Source organism: Bos indicus x Bos taurus, chromosome 18 (genome assembly GCF_003369695.1).
Source record: "Bos indicus x Bos taurus breed Angus x Brahman F1 hybrid chromosome 18, Bos_hybrid_MaternalHap_v2.0, whole genome shotgun sequence".
Lineage (NCBI taxonomy): Eukaryota > Metazoa > Chordata > Mammalia > Artiodactyla > Bovidae > Bos > Bos indicus x Bos taurus.
Genome location: NC_040093.1, coordinates 1,801,633 through 1,828,642, shown reverse-complemented (window position 1 = coordinate 1,828,642; position 27,010 = coordinate 1,801,633). Strand labels below are relative to the sequence as shown.

Sequence of the window (27,010 nt, the reverse complement as noted above, 5' to 3'; positions counted from 1 at the left end):
CCTGAGCTTGCTCAAACTCATGTCTAGTGAGTCAGTGATGCCATCCAACCATCTCATCCTCTGTCATCCCTTTCTCCTCCTGCCCTCAATCCTTCCCAGGATTGGGGCTTTTCCAACGAGTCGGGAAATGGAGGAATCAACCTGCCTGACTTCAGACTGTACTACAAAGCTACAGTCATCAAGACAGTATGGTACTGGCACAAAGACAGAAGTATAGATCAATGGAACAAAATAGAAAGCCCAGAGATAATCCATGCACCTATGGACACCTTATCTTTAACAAAGGAGGCAAGAATATACAATGGAGAAAAGACAATCTCTTTAACAAGTGGTGCTGGGAAAAGTGATCAAACCACTTGTGAAAGAATGAAACTAGAACTCTTCCTAACACCATACACAAAAATAAACTAAAAATGGATTAAAGATCTAAACGTAAGATCAGAAACTATAAAACTCCTAGAGGAAAACATAGGCAAAACACTCTCCAACATAAATCACAGCAGGATCCTCTATGACCCACCTCCCAGAATATTGGAAATAAAAGCAAAAATAAACAAATGGGACCTACTTAAACTTAAAAGCTTTTGCACAACAAAGGAAACTATAAGCAAGGTGAAAAGACAGCCTTCAGAATCGGAGAAAATAATAGCAAATGAAGCAACTGACAAAGAATTAATCTCAAAAACATACAAACAGCTCATGCAGCTCAATTCCAGAAAAATAAACGACCCAGTCAAAAAATGGGCCAAAGAACTAAATAGACATTTCTCCAAAGAAGACATACAGATGGCTAACAAACACATGAAAAGATGCTCAACATCACTCACTATTAGAGAAATGCAAATCAAAACCATAAAGAGGTACCATTTCATGCCAGTCAGAATGGCTGCGATCCAAAAGTCTACAAGCAATAAATGCTGGAGAGGGTGTGGAGAAAAGGGAACCCTCTTACACTGTTGGTGGGAATGCAAACTAGTACAGCCACTATGGAGAACAGTGTGGAGATTCCTTAAAAAACTGGAAATAGAACTGCCTTATGATCCAGCAATCCCACTGCTGGGCATACACACTGAGGAAACCAGAAGGGAAAGAGACACGTGTACCCCAATGTTCATCGCAGCACTGTTTATAATAGCCAGGACAGGGAAGCAACCTAGATGTCCGTCAGCAAACAAATGGATAAGAAAGCTGTGGTACATATACACAATGGAATATTACTCAGCTATTAAAAAGAATACATTTGAATCTGTTCTAATGAGGTGGATGAAACTGGAGCCTGTTATACAGAGTGAAGCCAGAAAGAAAACTACCAATACAGTATACTAACACATATATATGGAATTTACAAAGATGGTAATGGTAACCCTGTATGTGAGACAGCAAAAGAGACACAGATGTATGAAACAGTCTTTTAGACTCTGTGGGAGAGGGTGAGGGTGGGATGGTTTGGGAGAATGGCACTGAAACATGTTATTATCTTATGTGAAACAAATCACCAGTCCAGGTTTGATGCATGAGACAGGGGGCTGGTGCACTGGGATGACCCAGAGGGATGGGATGGGGAGGGAGGTTCAGGGGGGACACATGTACACATGTACACCTGTTGCGGATGCAGTCAATGTATGGGAAAACCAATACAATAAAGTAATTAGCCTCCAATTAAAATAAATAAATTTATATTTAAAAAAACTTTTAAAAAAGTCTTTAAAAAATATGGACCATTTTAAAAGTTTTTATTGAATTTTTTTTACAATATTGGTTCTGTTTTATGGGGGTTTTTTTGGCCACAAGGCATGTGGGATTTTATCTCCCCAACCAGGGATCGAAACTGCACCCCCTGCATTGGAAGGAGAAGTCTTGGAAAACGATATATAAATCCTGGTTATCATTCTGCTGATGTAGTATCAGGGATTCAAGACTGAGTAGTCAAAGTGGAAGGCTTGGTCAAGCCGCTGTTGCTAGGGAGCCGGATCCGTCTTTGCTGTGGTGGTGGTCCTGTGCATTGCAGGATGCTGACCAACATCCCGTCTCTACTCAAAAATGTCCCCAGATGGTGCCACAGATCCCTTTTTGGGGGGGCATGATCATCCTTGTCTGAGCACCGCTGCTCTAAGTGAGGCCACCGTGAGTGGAGGCATGTAAGCCAGAGCTATGAGCTGGTGGGGTGGAAATACTGTGGGCGGCACTCGTGGAGAGGCAGTTCCTAAAATCTCACCCTACCCCTGAAGCGATGCTTTCGTGCCACTCAGCAGCCATGCTGATGTCTCGCATTGGCCAATGGCTCAAATCCAGGGTGTCTGCTCCCCTCCACTGCTTCAGATCATGACGTTTAAGTTATTTATTTACTTTTGGCTGCACTGGGTCTTCCTTGCTGCACACAGGCCTTCTCTAGTTGCAGCGAATGGGGGCTACTCTAGGGTTGCAATACATGGCATCCTCATGGCGGTAGTTTCTCTTGTGGCAGTGGAGAAGGAAATGGCAACCCACTCCAGTACTCGTCTGGAAAATCCCATGGACGGACGAGCATGGTAGGCTACAGTCCATGGGGTCATAAAGAGTCGGACAGGACTGAGTGACTTCACTCACACTCAACTCACTCTCGTTGCAGAGCACGGGCTCCAGGGCGCACAGGCTTCAGTTTACAGCGCGCAGGCTCAGCTGCCCCGCAGCATGTGCAATCTTCCCAGACCAGGGATCGAACCCGGGTCCCCTGCATTGGCAGGCGGATTCTTAACCACTGGACCCCAGGGAAGTCCCCGATTATGATGTTTGCGGTATTGTTATTTATATCCACGCAGAGGCCTTACCAAGCAGTTCTGAGAAACACAGACGCACCCATTTGGAGAAAACAATAGAGACACAGTGTTTCACATACCAGGCACTACCCACAGTCACACTTGTACTAACTTTACTTAATCCTCACGATGATTCTATGGTGGGTGAGGGGACATGGTTATTCCTACATGTTTCAGATAAAGAAACCAAAGCACGGAGAGGTCAAGCAACTTGCCTAACATCACACAGGTGGTGCATGGGTGCATGGCTGGGCTAGGATTGAACCTTGGAGGGGGGCATTTGACATGCACAGTGCCATTTCCGTTTCTTCCTCCCTCTGGTTGGTTAGGACCTTCCCAACCCAGGGATTGAACCCAAGTCTCTCTTGTCTTCCTGCACTGGTGGGCAGGTTCTTTACCACTAGCACCAGCTGAGAAGCCCTTTATATTTGAATTAACTGCCAAGTCAAGAAATTAAAACCACCACCACCTGGAATTCGGGTTCGCCTGAAAAGTATCAGGGAATCTGGCAATGCTTGGTCCACCACCACCAGCTGGCAAGAGCTTGGAGTGGCCGCCTCATTCCATCAGATCCCGTTTCTCCAGAGCCCCGGTCACCCCCTATTCTATCAACTGGCTGGACTCACTAATTCACTAAATAATTCACTGGGTGTGTTTGCCCAGCCTCTGCAGATATTAGACTTTCAGACCTCCAGAGAGAACAAATCATGCATGTGCGGCTTTGTCTGTCTGTTTTCGTTTGGTTTTTAGGAGCCTAGCCATAGCAATCTGTAATTCAGTCCTGTCTACGTTACAGAGGATGGTTGATTTCCGTTTCCTTCCTGTGTGTGAGGGCATGCTCAGTGGCCTCCGACTTTTTGAGACCTCCTGGACTGTAGCAACCAGGCTCCTCTGTCCATGGGATTCTCCAGGCAAGAAGACTGGAATGGGTTGCCATTTCCTCCTCCAGGATTCTTCCTGACCCAGGGATCAAACCTGCATCTCCTGCACTGGCAAGCAGATTGTTTACCACCGGGCCACATGGGAAGCCCCAGGACAGGGGAGGGATCCAGAAACTCAGCCTCACAGGCCCCACATTTTCCTTGTGGCTGTTGAAAAAAACAAGTTTTCACGTATTGAGACATAGGGAAAGCCATTCCGGCTCATACATGGGTTAACCTGAATTCCATGCTAACTAAAATAGCATCTTTTTGGCCTAACATATATGCATTGTACATCTGCTTCAATTATTTAGGAAAAGGGCACCTTGACCAGAAATAATGTCCATGTTAAAAATAAAGGTTAAAAGTCCCTCCTTCTGGGTTGCCAGGGCTTGTCCTTCTTTGATAGTAAGACCCCCTTCCCAGGTGCCACGTCCACACTGACTTGATACGTATGTGCCGGTCTCTCTTTTAACACTGAAGAAATAGAATCCCCAACTTAATGTTTTTGTTCTGTTGTTTTTCAGCGGCTAAGGTATGTCTGGCTCATTGTGACATCATGGACTGCAGCACGCTAGGCTCCCCTGTCCACTATCTCCCTGAGTTTGCCTAAACTCACGTCCATCGAGTTGGTGATGCCATCCAACCATCTCATCGTCTGTTGTCCCCTTCTCCTCCTGCCCTCAATCTTTCCCAGCATCAGGGTCTTTTCCAGACAGTCTGTTCTTCACATCAGGTGGCCAAAGTATTGTAGCTTCAGCATCAGTCCTTCCAATGAATATTGAGGGTTGATTTCCTTTAGGATGGAAATGTGGTTAAAACTGGAAACTTAATTTTTGATTTGCATTCTATAATAGAACGAAACTAAAAGAAAGCAGGAGACAGTGCTTCCCAGTCAGGTGCCACCCTTTGGAGCTCTGGCTGGCTCCTACAATTGGTAGGGAGAACTAAGATCCTGTAAATCATGCGGTATGGCCAATCCTGCCCCACCCCACAAGAAAAACCAAAGCCCAAGAAAACAAACGACGAAACCTATGGTCAGCTAATCCAAACCAGGCTTTTATCTAAAAGGCTGAAGTGGGCCAGGTATCATGGCAATGGGTCCTGTACTTCCTCGCTCTTTCAGGGTCCCCCCTAGAGGAGACCTGATAATCAGATGGCCTGGGCCCCAGCCCTGGACCCAGAGTGAGAGATTCAAAACTGAGGCTGGGGGCGGGATATGGAGGTGGTATTTATAAGTTATGTGTGTGTGTACGTGTGCTCACATACTTAATGCGATGCTTTTCCTGCATTTTCCTTCGGATAATCTCTGGTTCCCACCTGCTTCTGGAAGCACAGGGTTTGGCTAGCTTGAGTGCATGCAGTGGGGCAACACTAGGAATAGTAACCCCATTCCTAGGATGCTGGCTTTTGGAGGAATTATAATAAACAAGAAAAAGCCTACACGACGGAGCCTAGGATGGCAACAGTATGTGGGAATAACTAAGGAAAACTTATGAGAAAAACAAAAACCCACAAAGCTTTACCAGTTGATAAGAATGCCTGAATATATAAAAGAACATCATATTCCTGGATGCCAATAAATGTAACAAGGTCAATTCTTCCTAACTGATTTGTAAGTTCACTTCAATAATCATCAAACAGCTGTTTTTAACTGGTAAACAAATTTTTTATTCAGAAGAGTAACAATCGTATCTTTCTCATATAAATACACATACACATAAATGTACTTTTTAAAGGCGCAATGACAGAAAACTCATAAGGCTATACGCAAGTTAAAAATATAGATCTAGGATATGTAAAGGGTGACAAAACAAACAATTTGGATGATACAGATATAGAACTGTATTATAAAATAACATATTATGACTTGATGTGTCATTTACTAAAATTGATGTCGGGGCAGTTAATGGGAGACCGTTTTTATTTTCACATTATACATTCAAAGTAAATTCAGTAATAGTTAAAGTATATTTTATATAATAAAAACTGCAGAATAAAACATTAATCTTTAGAGAAGGTTAGATTTTTAGGTTTAGAAAAGATATCGGAAGAATTGAGCTATATAAAAACTGAAACCTTGTCAAAAAAATTATCCAAACAAACAGGAAAATGTTTATGGCCAAAATGAAGACAGATAATATCCTTTAATAAAGAGACTGCTCAAATTGATTGGAAGATATTAAAGCCACACAGACAATGAATGCAAAGAGAAGAAATATAACTGCTTAAGAAGCTCAGAGGAAAATATTCAGTGTCCTTAAAAACTAAATAAATACAATTAAAATTAACGTCCTTTCCCTTGTTAAATTAGCAAAGGTGAAAAGTACTCTTAATACATAATGCTAGCGAGAATGTGTGGAAAACATAGTCATGAGTTAATGGTGGCAGTGCAAATTGCTATGTTTTCGAAGGAAAACTTAGATGTGTATTAGGAACCTTAAACAAGTATTCCCCTTCCAATACAATCATTCCCCTTCCGATACAGGAATTCCCCTTTGGCAAAATCTTAAAGAATCCTAAGTTTAGAAAAATATTTTAAGGACCAAAATGTTCATCACAGTATTCTTTACAATTGTGAAAAAACAGAACTAAGTTAAACATTCAAACAGAGGGAGGGACACACACAGATAAATCTCTGGGCATACTGTGCAGCTGTGAACAAGGGGAAAATGGCTGACCAGGGTGACAGGGCAGTGTGTGAGGTGTACAATTACATGGAAAAAACACACCATGCACACATGGGATGAGCACAGCTCAATGAAAGCTATGACCATCTTAAAATAGTAAAACGGCCACATGTGTGAGTAGGTGAGATAGAAGAGAGGTACCAAGGAAACCAGAGTTCCTCCCCACTACTCCCTAGAGCCAAGCACCTCCGTAGTCTGGTAATTATTTTTAAATTATAAGAAAACAGAGGACTTCCCTGGCGGTCCAGTGGTTAAGACCCTGTGCTTCCCAACACAGGGGGGCTCAAGTTCAATCCCTGTTTGGGAAACTAAGATCCCGCATGCAGTATATGCAGCCAAAAAAAAAAAATTATGAGAAAACAAACCAAAATGACCAAAATGTTAATGGTGTTTATGGTGCATTGGAGTGGGGGGGGGGGGGGCGGGGCGGGGACGGCAAGGCAGAGAGAGAGATCTACCTTTTCATAAAATTGAAATTGTTTTTAATGAGTCAAGTACTGCTCTCAAATGAACAGCAGGAATCCTTCAGAAATGCATACTTGAAAAAAAGGAAAAAGCAGTTCTTGCAAATCAGTAAAAAAAAAAAAAAAGGCACAAAGACACAATAGTAAAATGGGCCAAAGGCCGAGATTATACAGAGAGAAGTTTAAAAGCATACACAGGCGGGAAGGAATCCATGAATTAGCAAGAATCACTTTTTTGGCTTATCAGACAAGCAAACATTTTGTTGGTTTAAGTAATAAATATCCAGTGCTGGCAAAGTTGTTCACATCCTTATTTATACCAGGCGTGGCAAAGACATTTCTTTGCAAATGCTGAGAAAGGTGTGGGCCAGTCTTCAAGTTCAGGGCCAGTGTGACTGATTAGCTATGCACATCCCTGCCCACCCTCCTCCCGCCCTGCCCTTAGCTGGCGGCTGTGAGTGCTGCCCCTGTGAGTGCTGCCCCTCGGGAAACAAATTCTGCGCTATCTTTTGAGAACCACAGAAATGCTCTTCACGTCTCATCTGGTAATATCACTTTTTGGAAATCTATCTTAAGCAAGCAACTACAAATACAATGCTCTATGATCTGTTAATCGAACCTTTTCATCACTGTCATTTTTAAATTGTCATTACAAATTAGTAAGAAAAAGAGAACTTTAAATCTGTAATTATATGAAAAATATTTACTCAAAGGAAAAAAAATTTTTAAGTACAGTGAATACTAAAATATGATAAGATGTGGCTGTGTCTGATGTACGGCTGTGGTTTATCAGCAATCACTAAGAGAAAAGCACCCCCTGAGTGCCTGCTATGTACCAGGCACTGTTAGGCTCTGTTGCACAGAGGAGCTCCAGGCTTTTCAAGAGCCCCAGCGGGAGGCACCGTCACCGCAATTCTTAAGAAAGCGAGGTTAATCAGCTTCTGAGGAGGGGGCTGGCTCTGGCTTCAGGTCTGCCTGGTTCCAAAGCCCATGCTCTCCCTGCCCTGCCAAGGGGTCCTCAGCCAGTGAACACAGGCATGGTCCTGGCTGTGTGCTCTGATGAGAGCACCCCGGGGTAGTTTATTAGCCTGCTGTGCTTCTCAAATTTTATTTAATATGCTTAATACTATTTAATGAGGAAAGTAAACCTAACACAACTGGTTAAATGAGGGTCTGAACAAACTACTTCATCTGTGGATCTTTCTAGGCCTGACATCAGGCCTCTTATTCCCTAAGGGGGGTTAAGAGTGCAAATTCTTCTTGGAGAAAGTGAGTATAGGGGAGAGTTAAGTAGTTTAGTTGCTCCCAAGAGAAAAAAAAATCTAAAAATCTTTTAGACATTGAGCAGAGAAGGCCAGGAATGCTTCCAAAGCCTTCAAGTGCTTCCAAAGCCTTGCTGGGAACTTCTCCGTGGGGAACACAACCACGTGCAAAGACATCACAGCCAGTTGCTGTGAGATTCCAAGACTCAGGAGGTAAAGGGGAAGCAGTGCACACGTAAGAGGTGAGTGTCGGGTGTACAACACAGGGAGTGAGTATTCTTATACATTACCAAACAATCGCCACAATGAGCCCACTTACCATCTGCCACCACAGAGCTGTCACAATATTACTGACTATATTCCCTATTTGTACATTACATTCCTGTGACTTCTTTTATAGCTCGAAGTTTGTACTTCTTAATCCCCTGCAACTTTCTGGTCTATCCCCCCATCCTCATATAATACAGTATGTTAATTATAACTAAATAAAAACAAATTTTTAAAAGGTTCACGATGGAATAAAAAAAAGAGAGATAAAGAACAGTATCCCCAGTTTCCAACCCTAGAAGTCTAGTGAAATAAACTAGGCCACATCTATGCAATCAAGTATCAGGCAGTCCTGAAAGATGAAACTGGGGAATATATGTAAGAAGATGTTCATGATATATTAGAAGAAAAATTTCAACTTTTAAAATAGTATGTATTTTATTTAAAAATCTATATAAACCTACACACAGGAAAAAATGTCTGAACGGTGTATACCTCTTTCAGCAGCAAGTATATCTAAGACAGGAAAATACAAGTATTAAAAAACAAAAATCCAAAACCTCAAAGATGATAGTATTTTCTAATTGTCTTGAACAGATATGTATTACTTGCATAATCAAAGAAAGCTTAAAACATGAGTGTTTCTAAATTTAAAAAATATTAACCTGAGTGTAAGAGCAGTGCCCAAACTGCCTGATGTACTAGGAACTGGTTGGGAAAAGCCAGGAAGAATAGCATTGTCTTGGGGACCCACTAGAACGGCAGGAAGAAAAGCAGCAAGGTGAGAGAGAACAGGCTGAGGCACCTGCCACCACAGGCAGCTCGAGTTCAGCTTGTAAAGTATGGAGGCAGTGGCTTGTGCTTATTCCATAAATTCCCACTAGTCCAGGGATGACCGGCAGAGTTAACTATCCATGCTGTCGCCGCTGCCATCTGTGGTATGAAAGAAGCATCGGAAGAGAGTCAAGTCTGATGTTCCCTGGCTTTCTGGAGTTAAGGCCTCTTAAGAAGCCTTGGCCAGGGCCCTCGACAAATGGCCCACAGCAGACCCCCTCAAGGAGTCTCCATCACCTCTTAATCCAAATATCTAAAGATCAGGATGGAGTAATGGAGGGAGGCACATAAAGAAAAGTCTAGAAGAGGTGATAAAGAAGGAACATGCAGATGGATCATGAAGAGTCCACAGATGGTGAAAACTCTGAAACCTTTCTGCCTGTGAATGGTGCAGTGGCTTGGAGAATGACTTCAAGAGCCTAGACCTTTGGGAAGGGCAAAAAGCTTGATGGGATATGATATAAAGTACACAAAACCACCTACGAGGTATACTTGCCAAAGCAGCTGAAGATGAATCAAATTAAATTCTCCAGAGTTTAGCGTTAACTTCCACTGAGAGAAAATACAGAGAGAGGGACAAATTCAGGATACCACAGCAAGCAAACGGACACATTTAGAAGGGGGGACATTCCACAGGACAACTGACCTTGTTTCTGCCAATACTACTTGCATAATCACACAAAGCTTAAAAAAAAAAAAGAGAGCTAGAATGATGGTTGCCATGGCTGGAGGGAGGGGGAAATGGGGAGTTATTGTTTAATGGATACAGAATTTGAGTTTTTCAAGATGAAAAAGTCCTGAGTATCCACTGCACAATAATGTGACTCCACTTAATTTTGTCATGGATTTATCAGAATTAAAAATAAATTAAAAAATGAGTGCTTCTAAATTTAAAAAGTTAAACCTTAATATAAAGAATATAAAAACTGTTAGCTATATTAGGAATTGGGTGGAGAGAGGGGGGAAATATATTTCTACATTATTCTTGGGGTCACATAAGGCATTAAGAAAAAGTGAGAGGAGATTGCTTTAGATTAAGAGGAACTTGAAATCAGACAACCTAATGCAATCAATGGAGCACATTTGGATCCAGATTCAAACAAGTCAGCTATAAAAGGACATCTCAGAAATGACAAGGAAAATCTGATTACGGTGTGGGTAAGACACTTTGAGTTGATCTAAAATTTTCCTTTTTAGGTAGATATACTGAAGTTTAAAAAAACAGAGATGACACAATTGAAAGAAAGTGTATTAAATAATAATTGAAGTAGTATGGAGATTTAGCAAAAATGGTGAAGGAAGAAATGAAATGGCAGACTGACAAGGGCGTGAGTAAAGCTATGATCCCGGGGAAAGAAGATTTCACAAGGTAGTGTGGTGAGGTAGAAATTATCATGAAGAAATTACAGGGTTTTCCTGGAGTTGAAAGGAGAGATTAAGGAAAAATTACAACTGTTCAGAAAAGGATGGGGTCTGGTTGAAAAGGCATAGGAACCAACATGAAAGGACTCCCAGTGGCCAGAGCTGGAACAATTCTAAAATAAGTAATGGTCGTGTTGAATTACAGCCCATGCCACAAATCCATCCTGATAAAATAAATTACTGAATAAAAATATAGGGAAGCAACTTTTCCTCACAGAATTCTAACTACTAAATGTAGAAGGGATGAGGAAAATTAAAAAATCACCATTATAGTATGACAGAGTAAAAATGGCTGTAGGTAAAATCCACTTGCTAGATGCTAGAATTCAGTAGGTAAAAGTTTCAGGAGAAATTGGAAGCTCTCCTCAAAGTTTCTCCTGAGAGATATTTATAAATTACAAACAGAAACAAATATAGGTTAATTAACAACATCAACAATAAGCCACACTGACATTATGTTCCTTTGAGGTAGTGGTGGCAGGATCAGAAACAAATATACAGTGGGTGGGAGGGTGGTCCCTGGGAGGAAACAGGGCCAGTCAGTGAGGGCTGTCTCATCAGGGACTTGGGAAACAAGGAAGAGGGGCTGTGAGTGAGCACTCATGTGGAGCAAGTGCTCATTTGGCTGGTGCAGGTCCTAATGAGTCATGTTTGTTTTTAATTTCATGACTCTGGAGCCACACATCATAGATCAGAAATGTCAGGATGAGAAAAAGTAAGGCAGTGAATAACGATAGACACAACCCACCCTGCCAGGCAAGGAGTCAGATTCTGAGACACCAGGTCCACTTGGTTCCCGTGTCTTTGCGTCTGACCATCATTCAAGTCGGTGATGCAAAACCTTGACATTAGAACAGTATGGTATGAGAGGGATTTTTAGTGCAATCCGTGGCTCATACTTTTGAGTGAAGTATGCCCAGCGTAGAAATAGGACTTTATGTGAAGCTGGCTGTGCTGACGATGCCAGAGTCCAAGAACAGAAACAGCTTTCAAATACTCCTTCCTTTTTCAAAAATACAAAACCCCAAACCCTCAAATATAAAATTACAAAAAATTCTATTTGATCAGAAGCAGATTTACGATCTACAAGACCAATTATAAGAAAGTGTTTAGCAAAAATATACTTCACTGATCAGTGTCCCCAAAATTCATCTAATCCTAAATTGTAAAAGCAATGGCTATCAGAACTTCACTTTAAAAATCTTTTTGATCCCCTAATACTACAAGTGTTCCCATCTGATTTAACATGAAATAACACTGAAATTACTAAAAAGGAAGGTGGCTTCAGTCAGTACAGCTGTTACTTTTCCTCAGAGAGGATGTGGCAGGAATAAAACAAACCTGGGTTGAGCATCAAGATTTAAAATAAGTATCTCATGGACTCTCAAAAACCAAATAATTGAACCAAACCAAGCTGGGGTTCAGTTCTTGTCTCATCACTTAAAACCCAGGTCAAATCAAATGACAACCTGGAGTTTCAAGTTTGCTCCATCTGTAAATATGAAATAAGTATCGTCAAACTAGGTGCAGTGCAGCACTCCTTAAAAGATCAAATAATACATATGACAATGTTTTCAAAATTATGAACTACTATGTAAACACATTACCGATTGCTTCAGCTTTGTGGATTGATCACTATAGGTACACCTCAAAAACCTTTTTACGATGCCCTCTGCTGATACATCCCATGTGGTAAAGATATTGTATGTGAGCACTCCTGTAAAAATTCAGGCAACAGAGTTCCTGTCTGGAGCCCACCTGCCAGTCACAAATTTTTTGCCAGGATGTCAAAATCGAGGTTCTCCATTCTGTGGACACCACCAGAGAAGGGTAAAATCTATCGGCTTCTTTCCCATGCAACAAAAGTACTCTGTAAGGTTTTCTGCCTCAGTGACTGACACATGTGCTGTCCGTCTGCAAAAAGATTGTCCTATCCCCTTGCAACCTCTTGCTGTGTTCTGACTACACCGTGACACATTTTCAAGTTGTTAACAAGGTGGGCGGGCTGGTGAAAGACCCTCTTACATTCAGAGCACTTGAGGGGTCTCTCTCCAGGAGAAAGCCTAAGATGCTGAGAAATGTTCTGACGGCAGGGTTTTCAACAGTGACGGCACTCAAGGGGCTTCTCTTGGGAATGGAGCTGGTAATGTTGAGTGAGGTAGGATGGTTGGCTGAAACACTTCCCACACAGCTGGCACTGGTAAGGCCTCTCCTGAGCGTGAATCCTGTAGTGCTGGATGAGGTGTGAACTCTGACGGAACCTTCTGCCGCAGTCGCAACACTGATAGGCTCTTTCTCCAATGTAGTCGTGCTGTCGCTTATATCGAATCAAATACATCTTGTTTCGGGGCAACTCAAGCGGCAGGGCCACTGCTACTTCGTGGGCTTTGAGATGCTGGAAAAGATGCACAGCCTGGATAAAAGCCTTGCCGCATTGGAAACACTCGTGGTAGTCCTGACTCTGAATTCTCACGCGGCCGTAGACATCTGCACGCTGGGTCAAGGACTTCCCATCTGAGTGAGTCTTCTGATGTCTGGTGAGGTGTAGCATGAGGTAGAAGGCTTCCCCACACTGTTTACATACAAACGGCTTCTTCCCCGTATGGATCTGCTGGTGTTTCTCCCGGCCTGGTCGGGTACTAAAATTTCTGTCGAAAAATTCACATCTGTAGTGTTTGTTCTCTTGGAGGAAAAATAAGTTGTGGGCCAGCTGGGACCTGGTGCAGACTTCAGGAGTAGTGCGCTCCTGGGGATCCTTTCCAGGAAGACTCTCCGATGGTTTAAGTTCCAAGCTTTTCTCTAGTTGATCACCCTCGTGGCTTCCTTCCTGATTAAGGGTCTTCGGGTCACTCATTTCTGTAGGACTCAAAACTTCCGCTGGCTTGACCTGTTGCGACTCCAGGGGATCATCAGAAGACTCTCCTGTGTGGGTATACCAGGAATCACCTGCCTCCAAATCCTCTATTCCTGCCCCCGAAGATGATTTTTCTACAGGCAGGCTTTGCTCTGGAGTTAGATCTTTGGTTTCTGATTGCTCCTCCCAATCTAAAAGAAATGTAAAAGGCCCTCTACTATTTTTACTCAGAGAGAAACATCATTATAGTAGAAACAGAAGAAAAAGACCAAAAATTACAGAAGAGTACAGAGGTTTGAGTTTTCTGGGAACCTAAGGAGAGAGTGGGAGAAGGATGGAGAAGAGAGTAAGTAAGGACAGGTGAGGGTGAGGCAGAAGAGACCACCTAGGAGGACTGAACACTGACGAAGATGCCAGAGTCACCGACAGGAGAATGAGAAGGAAACCAGAGAAGAGGTGGGACTGGGGCTTGGCTGAAACTTCCAGACCATGCTTGGTACACCACTACTCTTTGGAGGAACTAATATAACTGTGGCCATAAAGGGATTCTATTGTCAGGTCAATCTGGGCAATACTGTATGATGCAAGTCAGCTTTCACTCCTGTAGGACTCTTCAGATCCCTTAACCAGCGTCTCAGATCTCAAAAGGGGAGATATAAGAGGTAGCATTTCTCTAATTAATCTTGTTAGGGAACACTTTTTTCTTTTTTTTTTTAAAGAACCCCTATTATCATAATTCTGTAGGACTACTGAAGAAACAGTGGAGTACACCGGTCAACAATCTCTCACTCAGAATAAAGCAAGAGAATTCCAACTCTTTTCTTGGCTCTCAATCTCTCGTTTTACCCATTCAACTTAACATTTATTAAACGTCGATTTTGAGCAAAGTGTTATCCAAATGGATGTTCCTAAGTCTGTATAAAGACTCTAATCAGGCTATAAATGTACAAAAGGAGAGTTTGGGGAATTAATTTCTTTTGGGAACAGAAAAAGATCAGGGAGGGGAAGGCATTAGGGCTCAGCAAGCAGTTAAGTGGGTGGCAAGCTTATTCTGAGCAGACACTGAACTATGAAAAGTTGAGTCCTGGGGAGCAGTAATACAGGGTTCTGTTAGGAGTATCTATGAGAGATGAAGCTGGATGTGACTTTTAGGCCAGACTGGGACGGACTTAAATGTTTTGCTAGAAGTCTGGATTTTCTTTTGAGAGTGGTTAAGAACCTGATCCAAAGTTTGTGCTTTATAAAGTCAACTCCCTGAGTGGGGCTGGAAAGAGCAGTGGTATCACACCAAGGTTTTTGCTTGTCTCAGTGAGAGACGAAAGACCTCTGATTTCTAGCTGTCAGGGGAAAGGCACAAATGAATGTGGGGGCTTGAACACTAGAGGATAGGGAAACTGGCCTCCCTGGAACTGAGCAGGAGAGAAGAGATGAGCTGCGGAGAGGAGATAAAAGAAGTACTGAGTGAGAATGATGCGGTGAGGCCACATGTGCCCCTCACATAAAAGCACCTACCAGCCTTCTCTCTAAGCTGAGTGGGCTTTGAGGACCAGCTCCCAGCCCCTGCTCACTGAGCAGGGTTGTCTCCCCAAGATTCCGGTCTCACTGCTCACCTTGACATGTCACTGTACTCCCGTCTTCCTCCCTAGCATGTGACTCCTCCTCTTCCAGCTGTGAGATAATGTCAGGTTTAGGGAACTGGTACCCTGTTGAAGAAGGAGACTTATAACTTGGGGGTTCTGTCCTGTACCCCCAGGAACTCCACTCCCAGCCTGGTTTCTAAAGACTCTGAGATAATAGGGAAAGTGCAAATTTACACACAAGAACAATAAAGCCTGTTTCCAAAGATTTTGGCCACTAGGGACATATGCCAATGTCTGGAAACAATTCTGGTCATCACAGCTTACCGAGGGAGACCAGGTTCCTGTAATTTTCCAGCATCACGTCCCGGTAGAGGTTCCTCTGAGAAGCACTGAGATAGGGTAATTCCTCTGGACTGAAGTGCACAGCCACATCCTCGAAAGTCACCAACTCCTGAAATGCCAGACATACTCCTAAATGATTGAAATCCGGAATTATCCCAAAGAGGGGAAAAGTGCCTGATAAGAGGGGACTGACCATGAAGCAGACATTCAGACAAGCAGAAAGACTCTAATCCAAAGGTTTCAGGGACTTAGAAGTGTATCTTTCGTTTAAGTCTTTCTCATTAAAATGCTTTCTTCTCTGCAATCATCCTCTGTTTTTTTTTCAGTCTTCTAACTTTATAGAGACTTTCAATGGCTAAGTCAAAGATCTCCCTTGGGAAATGTCACACTTTTTCCAATATCTTTTGGTATTAATTTCTAACATAATTCCACAGTGATAAGAGAACAGACTGTATATGATTTCAATACCTTCAGACCATGAAATTTTTGCACTTTGTTTTATGTCCCTGGATATGTTCTAGTGTCTCCTAGTTTATAGTCTATGGGAACTTGAATAGAATTTGAATTCTCTTGTTGTGTGAAAACTACATAAATCTGAATTCTGTTGAACTGGTTCACAGTGCTCTTCAGATCTACTATATCCTCCTACTTTTATTCATTCTATTAATTTTGAGTTTGATATTGAAAGTCCAACTAAAAATCTTAATTTATCTACTTAAAAATAATTGTAATTTATAGTGGAACTTCCCTCATAGCTCAGTTGGTAAAGAATCTGCCTGCAATGCAGGCGACTTGGGTTTGATTCCTGGGTCAGGAAGACCCCTGGAGAAGGAAATGGCAACCTACTCCAGTATTCTTGCCTGGAGAATCCCATGGACAGAGTACCCTGGCAGGCCATGTGTCCATGCGGTCACAAGAATTGGACACGACTTAGCGACTAAACCACCAACCACCACATAGTGGAACTATATGTAACTTTGTTCTGGACTCTCCAAGACTCCTGTAAATGTGTTATCATACTTTCATAATTTAAAACATAAAAAAAGAAAGAGAAAAAAGAAGTATATCTTTCTTTGGTCTTGAAGTCTGAGAGAAGTAGGAGCATTTCTGAGAGAGCTCCTGCTGCTAATTTTTAGAGATTTGTGTTGGAGGAGAAAGATCCTTTTAAGTTCCTTTATAAAGAGAGAAAATGCAAATAAAAGCTGAGCAGTATACCTCAATTTCAGGAAAAAGAGACAACTGGGTTAAAGTTCTGGCTCTAAGTTTAAGAGACAATTGTCTAAGAGACAATTGAGTTTAAGTTCTGGGTTTAAGTTCTGTGAGTGTGGATAGGTTAAGCCTCAGTGACTCATCCATAAAACACAAACAGCTCATAAATATGAAGAGATAGCCAATCTTATTATAACAAGAAAATGCATTTCAAAATGACAAAGTATGACTTTATACCCATTCAACTGACAAAAATTAAGAAGTCCGACAATACCAAATACTGTCTAGAATGTGGACTCTTGGTGGTGGTGGTGTAGTTGCTCAGTCATGTCTGACTCTTTGAGACCCATCCACTGTAGGCAAGCTCTTTTGTCCATGGGATTTCCAAGGCAAGAATACTAGAGAGCGGGTTCCCATTTCTTTTCCAGGGAATCTTTCTGACCAAGGATTAAACCTCCAACTCCTGCATTGCAGGCAGATTCTTTACTGACTGAGCCACCAAGGAAAATCTTAGAATGTGGACTTTTGAGACCTCTTAAAAGATGCTAAAAGTGAAGCTGCTCAGTTGTGTGTGACTCTTTGTGATCCTGTGGACTGTAGCCTACCAGGCTCCTCCATCCATGGAATTTTCCAGACAAAAGTACCGGAGAGGGTTGCCATTTCGTTCTCCAGGGGATCTTCTCGATTCAGGGATTGAACCCAGTTCTCCCACATTGCAGGCAGATGCTTTATGTCTGAGCCACCAGGGAAATATAAATTGGTAAACCACTTTGGGTCCAGAAATATACCTATTCCTAGGTACATCTGCTCGTGTGTACTGCCTTATAACCTCCAAAATCTAAGACAGACCCAAACATTCATTTACGGTAGAAGAGATAAATGTATTATGATTTTGGGGCTCCCCAGTGGCTCAGATGGTAAAGAATCTGCCTGTAACACAGGAGACCCGGGTTCAATTCCTGAGCCGAGAAGATCCCCTGGAGAAAGGAATGGCAACCCACTCTAGTATTCTTGCCTGGAGAATTCCATGGACAGAGGAGACTGGCAGGCTACAGTCCCTGCAGTTGCAAAGAGTCAGACACAACTGAGCGTTCAGTTCAGACACTCAGTCATGTCTGACTCTTTGCGACCCCGTGAACCACAGCACGCCAGGCCTCCCTGTCCATCACCAGCTCCTGGAGTTTACCCAAACCCAGCAGATGGTGATTTGGCCAGATTTTTCTTAGAGAAGGAACAATAGTGAGGGTTGTTTTTGCAGTCAGTTGAACAACGGGTAAACAGGGTGGGCTGGTGAAAACCCTATTTCTTTCTTTTTTTTAAAATTTATTTATTTGGCTTTTCTTCTAAGGAGTAAGCGTCTTTTAATTTCATGGCTGTAGTCACCATCTGCAGTGATTTTGGAGCCCAAAAAAATAAAGTCAGCCACTGTTTCCACTGTTTCCCCATCTATTTGCCATGAAGTGATGGGACCAGATGCCATCATCACTGAGTGACTAACACACATATAATCACACCACAGAATAATAATAATCATCCAGTAATAACAAACTAATTACAATTACATGCAACATTCTTGGTAACAGAAGGGTGAATGTAAAAAGCAGGTATTGGAAGACTACATAAGACTATGATACCCATTTCACTAATATACATATTTTGTGTTTTCATGGAAACATTATGCAGATCAATGAACTAGAGAGCATGTACTGACTGCCCAGCTTCTATAGAGGGGTTTATTTGGCTCACATGTGTTTTTTATTCTTTCTTCAAAATTTGCCAACACCAAAATATTGGTGTAATTCATATTATTTGGATATTTTTACTTCTTTTTAAAAAATCAGAAGATCTAGAGATCTGGGTTCACATTCTCACATGGCACCATTAGCTGAAGCTGAGTCACAGCTGCCCCTTTGATGGGGCAGGTGCCTCCCAGTTTGTCATAATCCACCCACTTACAAGCTCTTTTATATTACCTCAGCAGTCTCTGTGGGCATCTTCACTTGGGATCCTTGACATGAACACTGTAGGGACAGAGGGCTATTCTCAGGAACAGATCATCTAGAACGTTTCTCAATCCTTTTCCCCTTATCTCTCCCTCAAGGAGCATATTTAAACACTTTGTTTTCCTAATTGTCAAACGCCTTCCCCCACACATCAATTTTTTTCTAAAGGAAGCACAACATGTCAGCTTCTTCTAGGTTTCAAAACATGATTTAACAAGAACATTAAGGAGCAAATTTTAAAAAATTCACAACAGTTATTTCATATATAAAAAGGAGCATAATAATAGTACAAATCACACGAGGGTTGCTTTGATTAAGTCAAAAGTGGAGATAAAATGGAATAATAAACAATGAAAAATTTATTCCTGAGATAAGAAAAGAGAGAAAACATTAAAGATATGGTATGTAGGGGTGGCAGTAAGTGTGAGATAAAGCAGGAAAGCAAATACAAAGAGTCAGAAGAAAATTCTGATACAGAAACCAGGGAAAGGCTCAGTTAGGTAAAGTTTATATAAAGACTTTAAGGAAATGAGGAAGTTTAATTAGATAGGGGAGGTCTGGAAATCAGAAGGGGGAGCTCCTCATACTGGAGAACTAAGTCAGAAGAAAACCTGACTCACCTGAGATGTAACAAATGGTTTACTGTCAGACATCTCTGTGTCCTCCTTTTGGTGTTCATTGGTATTTCTCTTTTCGGCAAGAACAAAGTTCTGAAGAGAGAAACCTAGAAGGGAAAGGAATGACCATAGCATTGAGTCCAGTCTGGCAGCACCCACAGAGAGAGTAGCCTGCCAATCCCTCACCTGCCATGGGCGGAAGCAGCACTTCCTATGACAAGACCGAAAAAACATTTCTCAGCTCAGTGTGGCAATTCCAGAGAAGAGGTTTGGTTATCTCCCACCCCTAAATGCTTCCATTGATTTTCAGCGCCTTCCAAATAAAACAGAAGTTCCCTCTTTATTCGTATCAACGGTCCTAGCTTCACCATCCATTTAGTCACCAGGGAACCTCAGTTTCTCAATTGTAACATGAAAATTATGATAATATCTCTAATTCTATGGGCTCCTGTAAGGATTAAACATTACATATGTGAAGCACAAAACAGGCATTAAAAAAAAAAAAAACAACAACACAACAACTCTTATTACATCTTTTTCACTCAGGGATCTAGAAGACGACCACCACTTCCCTTACGAAACCTGAAGTCCTTTCTTGCTTGTGGTCTCTTTCCAAGAGTATCTTTCACTATTCTATAGTTTCTTTCTCATACCCTAGCAAGCTCTTTCCCTTCCCTTGAATTCCAGCTCCATCAAAGGCGGTGCCTTTGACCAAGTTTAAAAATTCTGTGGGACAATATGCCCTATGTCCACTGGAGGCAGTATAACAGCCATGATTAATAAGAGGACAGACTGGAGGCAGCCACAGGTCTGAATCCTGACTGCCAATTACTATTAATAATTGTGGACCACAGGCAAGTTGGGCTTCCCTGGTGGCTCAGACGTAATCCCTTGGAAAAAGAAATGACAACCCACTCCAGTCTTTTTGCATGGAGAATTCCATTGGCGAGGAGCCTGGCAGGCTATGGGGTCAAAAAGTCAGACACAACTGAACGACTAACACTTTCACAGGTAAGTTATTCAACGTCCCTGTGCCTGTCTTCTCATTTGAGGAAGGAGGGTAATACCTATCTCAAGAACTATTAAGAGAAGTAAAGCACTATTATAAAATATTTAGAATGCAGTACATTTTAAGTGTCCAATATGTTTACTATTACCATCTTCACAATTCTTTTAATGAATGCAGGTGCACACAATTGGACTAATCATAATCCTTGATACATCAGCATTCAGCCATACAAGACCCTCATGTTTATTTCAAATTTACTTGTTTATATTTTTCAATGTAATCAACCCATCCCAATGGTCCACATCCCAGTCTTTTTCCCTTGCCTTTCTCTCCTTGTCTATATATATATATATATATATATATATATATATATATAAACATTGCTTTGTTTTTAGTATCAATTTCATTCAGCTTTGTTTTTAGTATCAATCTCATTCAAAGGGCTATTAGGAGTGAATGGCTTTCTTCTATCATCATTGAAATGCCCTTAGTTCCAGTCTAGTAACTCTGAGTTTCTAAGAGACCAGTCAAATTTTGACAGAATTTAAATTTCAGGCCTCATATCTCCCACATTGCATGCCCTCTTTTTTTTTTTTTTTCCACTGTGTATTGTTTTGTGTTGACACTAAAGTTTAGGCTCAAAATGAAATGTGGAAGGGCAGGGAACAAAGCAGAGAGAAGGCATACTCTCAGAAAATAGCATTAAAAGCAAAAACCAAACTTCAAGTTTCTTTCATTTCACGTAAGATTAGGCAGATTAGACTGGAGATTATAAAATTCATTCATTCATTCATTTAACAAGTTTTTATTTAGCTCCCTCTTACATGCCAGGCATACAGCAAATGTTCAGCAAGTCCCTCCTCTCACCTTCCTCCTCACATACTTGGATCAAGTCTGCCACCAGGTCTCCTGCTTCCTTGCTGCTCTTGGGCTGTTTTGACCTCACCCATATCTGAACTTTCTCTGGCAAGATGTTCAGAAACTGCTCCAGCACCAGCTGCTCCATAATCTGCTCCTTGGTGTGGATCTCTGGCTGCAGCCACCGCCAGCAGAGCTCCTGGATTTGGCTCACAGCTTGGTGAGGCCCTGTCACCGACAGGGATTGAAAATACCTAAAGTTCTGATGAGAAACTCTCAGAACCTCTGGGTTTCTTATGGGGGTGGTTTCTGGATTTTCTTCTTGATCATGTAGATGAATGAGCTGGGGATTCCTCAAGATGTCATCCAAAACCTCTTTCATGTGGAGCATTTTTACAGCTTGACCCTTCAAAGGATGGAGATACTCTAAAAGGCAGGCTGCTTCAAAGCACACTGTTGTGGAAGATGGTGGGCTGGAAGATGTGGAAGATGAAGAAAAGAGTCAGAAACCTTAGGATCTGCAGAAATTACACAGCGAGACTCACAAATGGTTTGCACAGTTTAACTGGACAGTAGAGGTTATGTGAATCAAAGGAAGTTACCTCGTTTCACACAAATGCCTAAATGAATATTCACAGATTTGTACATCTACAGACAGGTTGTTGCCTCAGTCACAATATCAGGTCTAGAAGATCCACAGACACGGGCTAGAAAAATCTCAGAAATGGCACTGAAGAGAACAGATTTGAACTCCAAACCACAATGAACTGAACTAACTGATGAACCACGTAAGAATATCATTTTAAAAATGAGTTAATACAAAATGAGGAAAGATCGTTACATTCATCCTACAAAGGACTGGATTCCTATGCAAAACATATAAAAAAATCATACAAATCTGTAAGAAAAAGGCAGCAATCAGTTAAATATTGAAATATATTTTCTTTACACATTTTAATTCTTTAGCTAGAAGTTAGTGTGGGATAACATATGACAGGACTGTAATTTTTTCTAAATACTTTTCTGCCTACCATCAATTTTAAATTTGTTATTACTTCCTTTTTTTGGATGTATGATACCCCCACTGAACTGAATTTCTATCTCTACAGGCTGCAGTATAAGATTCTGAGAAAGGAGTAGCAGAAATGACTGTGAAATCCTGGCAGCCTGCCTCCCTAAGCTAGCCAGGTCCCAAGCTACAGCAAGAGTCACAATCCTTTCTCCTCACCCAGAGAGGGAAAAGTAGGGATAAAAGCAGCTAATGTTAAATACTTGGGGGGGAAAAAAAAAAGCCAGAGAGTCCCTAAAAAACATATGAGTGGTGGTAGGTTCCTTGATTTCAGAGTAAGGAAGAAATTCCAGAGAAAAGGGGAAGAGAGTTGGGAGAAGGGAGTGAAGACCAAGAGATTCCAGGTGGGCAGAGGCTGTGGCAGGAGGAAGCAGGGACTGAAGGGAGCCACCAAAAGAGAAGTGCTGAGGTATGGAGGAAGGAGTAAAGCAAGGCCAGGCAGAATGCAGAGCTGGAGCAGAGGAGGAGGAGGGGGCAAGGTAGATAGGAAGAACCAATCTGGGCTAGGAGAGGTGTCCAGGGAGTAGGCACCCAGAGAGAAGGGGTGGGGCTGAGGTAGAGGAGGAGCAGAAAGGAGAGGCAGAACTAAGGAGAGGAAGGGGGTCAGGACTGAGGGAAAGAATAGAGAGAGGAGAGGTGCGAGAGGTGGAGGAGGAGGGCTGAGCGAAGAGGCACAGGAAGGAGCGGGAAGGACGGACCAGGGCCCAGGCGGAAGTAGGGGACGGCAGGAAGGCTGAGAGGAGGTAAGGGCTGGGAGAGCAGAGGTGGGCCAGAGGAAAACGCAGATGAAGGTGGGACAGGAGGTAAAGCGGGAGCTGAATGGAGGAGAGCCTCTGAGGTAGATAAACGGGAGCCTGGAGAGAGGCAGGAGCAGGACAGAGGGGAGGGAGGAAGGCCGGGCCAAGGCTGAGGGCGCTATCTTGAAGGGAGAGCCTAAGGAAAAGGGGGGGGGGTCTGAATGTGGGGGAGGCTGGGGGAAAGGGACAGGGGGTTTGGAGAGGAACACGGGTGCTTCTGGTCGGGGAGAGCGAGAGTGGGGTCCTAGAGAGAGGGCTGAGAGGCACCCTCGAAACGGAGGGCGGAGGTCCTAAAGGGGGAAGGAGGGTGTCCTGAGGGGAAGGCAGGGGGTCTCTGAGGGGGAAAACGGGGGGGATCTTCGAAACGGGGGGGGCGGCGGGAAGGGAAGGGAAGGGCGGAGTCCTCAAGGGGGAAGGAGGGTTTTCTAGGGCAGGCGTCCTTGAGGAGGCCAACAGGTGTCTCTGAAGGGGAAGGCCCGTGGGGTCCTCGGGGAGGGTCCTCAAGGACCAAGGAGCGCGTTCTTGGAGGGGAGAGCGGAGGGGCCCTGAAAAGGGGGGGTCTGCGGGGTCCTGGCTGTGGGGAGCAAGGTGCTCGACGTGGGAGGACCAGGACGGACGTACCCCTCCTTCCGGAAGGCCTTCAGGCCGAGGCAGCATTGGAGAGAGGGCGTGAGCAGCAGGGAGGCCGCCGCGTCCTCCTCAGAGCCGACTTCGCCCGCGCGGCCTCCCGCACCCCTTCCCCGCAGGGCCGCGACTTCGCGCCTCCCTCCCCATCGACTTCCCCGCGAAGGGGCGCGTCTGCCCCGGCGTCCTCTCAGGGACGCCCGCGCCTCCCTGCCCGCGAGCCGGCCGCTCGCCCCCAGGTCCCCTCCGTCGCGTCCGGGCCCGGGTCGCCGCGCGCTCACCTCGCACACGGACACCCTCGCCTGACCGAACCTCGCCTCCTCAGACTTGCCGCGCAAACCCGCGACGCATGCGCAGCGCGGTCTGCGCGTGTGCACGGCGGGACGGCCGCAGCGCCGCTCGGAAAACGCAGGCAGCTTCCGGCCAGCTCCGCCGGGGGGCGCACGAGGACCGCGCTGCACAGAGAGCGCTGGGAGGGGCCGGGGAACTACTTCTTCTAGGTGCTTTACTAATTTTTTCAGTAGTTAGCACGTGGTTTAAAATTTTTTTTAAATAAACAGTATGCAGTGAAAAGCCTTCTCACTGTGGGTGTGCTGCTGCTGTTGCTGCTAAGTCGCTTCAGTCGTGTCCGACTCTGTGCAACCCCATAGACGGCAGCCCACCAGTCTCCCCCGTCCCTGGAATTCTCCAGGCAAGAACGCTGGAGTGGGTTGCCATTTCCCTCTCCAATGCATGAAAGTGAAAAGTGAAAATGTGCCACCGACCAAATTTTCATGCTATAAACAACGTAACACTCAGGTGACAGGTGTAATTATTTGAATATTTATGAATAATTATATTGAATAATTATGAAAGCTTGAACATGTTTTCAGTGTCCTTCCACAGTGTCTTTGTTTATATGTAAATAGAGATATATGTATATACATATGTGCATTATACACACATACATGTGATTATTATTGATATAAATATATATACTATAAACTCGGCACATATATATCTGTAATAGATATAAATATTTTAAAATATAAAATATATTTTCTAAATAAGAAATGTGATGATATAACACAATCTATAATGTGACACAATGTGGTATATACTGTAGCTTAAAATTTATACTTAAGTCATATAAGTACTTCCTTGACAGTAATATAAGGCTTCCCTGGAAGCTCAGTTGGTAAAGAATCCTCCTGCAATGCAGGAAACGCTGGTTCGATTCCTGAGTCAGGAAGATCCGCTGGAGAAGGGATAGGCTACCCTCTCCAGTATTCTTGGGCTTCCCTTGTAGCTCAGCTGGTAAAGAATCCGCCGGCAGTGAAGGAGCCCTGGGTTCAATCCCTGGGTTGGGAAGATCCCCTGGAGAAGGGAACGGCTACCCACTTACTATTCAGCATTGGCTAATGGCTACCCAGTATTCTCGCCTGGAGAATGTCATGGACTGTAGAGTCCATGGGGTCTCAAAGAGCCAGATACGACTGACCGACTATAATACATACATCATGATGACACACAGATTCATATTATATATAATTATATATTTGTACAAATATAATACATATATTTTTATGTTTGCAAAAATACTCATAGTCTCATTTCCTACCTGTTTTATACAAAAGGTGGCAGACTGTACACATTGTTCTATGCCTTAATTCTTTTCTTATCTCGGAGAGCTTTTTACATCAGTACAAAGAGAATTTGCCTACTGTTTTTGAACAGCTGTTTGAATTCTGTTGTCCTGTTGTTGTGACTTGATTTATTTAACCCGTTCCTGACTACTGGGTGGTTGAGTTGTTTTCATCCCTTTGCTACCAGTATTTATGGAAAACTATGAGCTTCAGCAGTTCTGCTGGTGTGTACACCTTCTGGGAAGATTAAATTCCCTGGAGTGGAATTGCTGAGCCACGGTGCAAATGTGTGTGTCATTTTGATAGAGATTTCTAAGCTGCCTTCCATAGACACTTGCATCTCAGACCCCCACCAGCCTGTGTGAGCAAACCTGCATTCTCAGGATAATAGGATGCTTTTTCAGTTTTTCCAAAACTAGGGTTGAGAAATTTTTCATGAGCAAGGTAGAATATTTTTCTGTGTTGAGGAGCCATTTGTATTTAACTAAAGAACATTTATCAGGGCCTCAAGATATGTAGGGAAAGTACAGTGAAACGTGCAATAATTATTTTATGCATTGTGATGTTGATTATGATGATGATGACATAATGGTTAGTATTCTTATCACTGACCTTATACCTGTGACAAAAATTAACTCAAAATGGATCACACACCCAAATGTAAAACCAAAACTAGAAAACTCCAGGAAGAGAACATAAGAGAAAACCTATAACCTGAGATTTGGTGATGACTTTTTAGGTATACACATGCAGTTCACAAACCCCTGGTGTGGGGGATTCCCCAGAAGGGCTCTCCTATGTATTTTATCTGAAAACCTACAATTTGGAGGTCATTTAAGCTCTCTGAGCCTCATTTTGTCCTTCTAAAATAAAAGGACAGCAAGTAAATGTAAGGATTAAAATTCGTAGAGGTGGAAAATCTTTTCTTCCATCTGCTGAGGGTCGCTGGGTGGGTCTGAAAATTAACCAACAAAGACAGATTAACAGGAAAAAAGCTTACAACTTATTTTGATATGTTTTAACTGACACAGGAGCCTTCCTAAGGAAATGAAGACCTAAAGAAACCGACTTGAGTATTTCAAACTAGGTTTGATGAGGCATGGACAGTTGTGGAAGAATATGATAGATTAAGGAATAAGAGCTAAGTGTAATAAGCTGGCAGAAACTTAGCAAGGCCCGTGTGTTAGTCTTCTTCTTGGAAGTGTTCCTCAGCCTGTACAGATAAGAATGCTCCTTTGCTCCTGGTATAGGGAGGGTACCTCTCCCATTAGGGAATTATGACTTGCTTTACGGAAGAAGGGGGAAGGGGAAGTGAGAGTGAACTTCCTGCTTCTGCTGTTTTCTCAAACTGCTTCACCTTCAATATGCCAGGTGTCATATTTTGGGGTGAGGTATTCTGAACCCCATCATATGTCAAATGATTAAAGTGGTGTCTGAGATCTATACAGGCAGTTTATATGTTGACTACAATTTTATTAGAAGACTCTTGAGAGTCCCTTAGACTGCAAGATCAAACCAGTCAATCCTTCATCGGAGGGACTGACATTGAAGCTGAAGCTCCGATACTTTGGCCACCTGATGCGAAGAGTCGACTCCTTGGGAAAGACCCTGATGCTGGGAAAGACTGAAGGCAGGAGAAGGGGATGACAGAGGATGAGACGGTTGGATGGCATCACTGACTCAATGGACAAGGGTTTGAGCAAACTTTGGGAGATGATGAAGGAGAGGGAAGCCCAGCGTGCTGCGGTCCATGGGGTCTCAAAGAATCG

At 43.0% G+C, this 27,010-nt stretch overlaps 1 protein-coding gene across 1 annotated transcript; it reads right to left on the bottom strand.

Annotated features, from left to right (window-relative positions):
- Nucleotides 1–7,608: 7,608 nt before the first annotated feature.
- On the bottom strand, nt 7,609–21,573 carry ZIM2 (zinc finger imprinted 2). The gene is made up of 6 exons (XM_027514016.1): nt 21,136–21,573; nt 19,263–19,366; nt 18,613–18,660; nt 15,413–15,539; nt 15,119–15,211; nt 7,609–13,699 (listed from the first exon to the last, which is right to left on the bottom strand). The coding sequence occupies exons 1-6, from the start codon at nt 21,515–21,517 to the stop codon at nt 12,753–12,755; spliced, it is 1,701 nt and encodes a 566-aa protein (XP_027369817.1). The 5' UTR covers nt 21,518–21,573; the 3' UTR covers nt 7,609–12,752.
- Nucleotides 21,574–27,010: the final 5,437 nt, after the last annotated feature.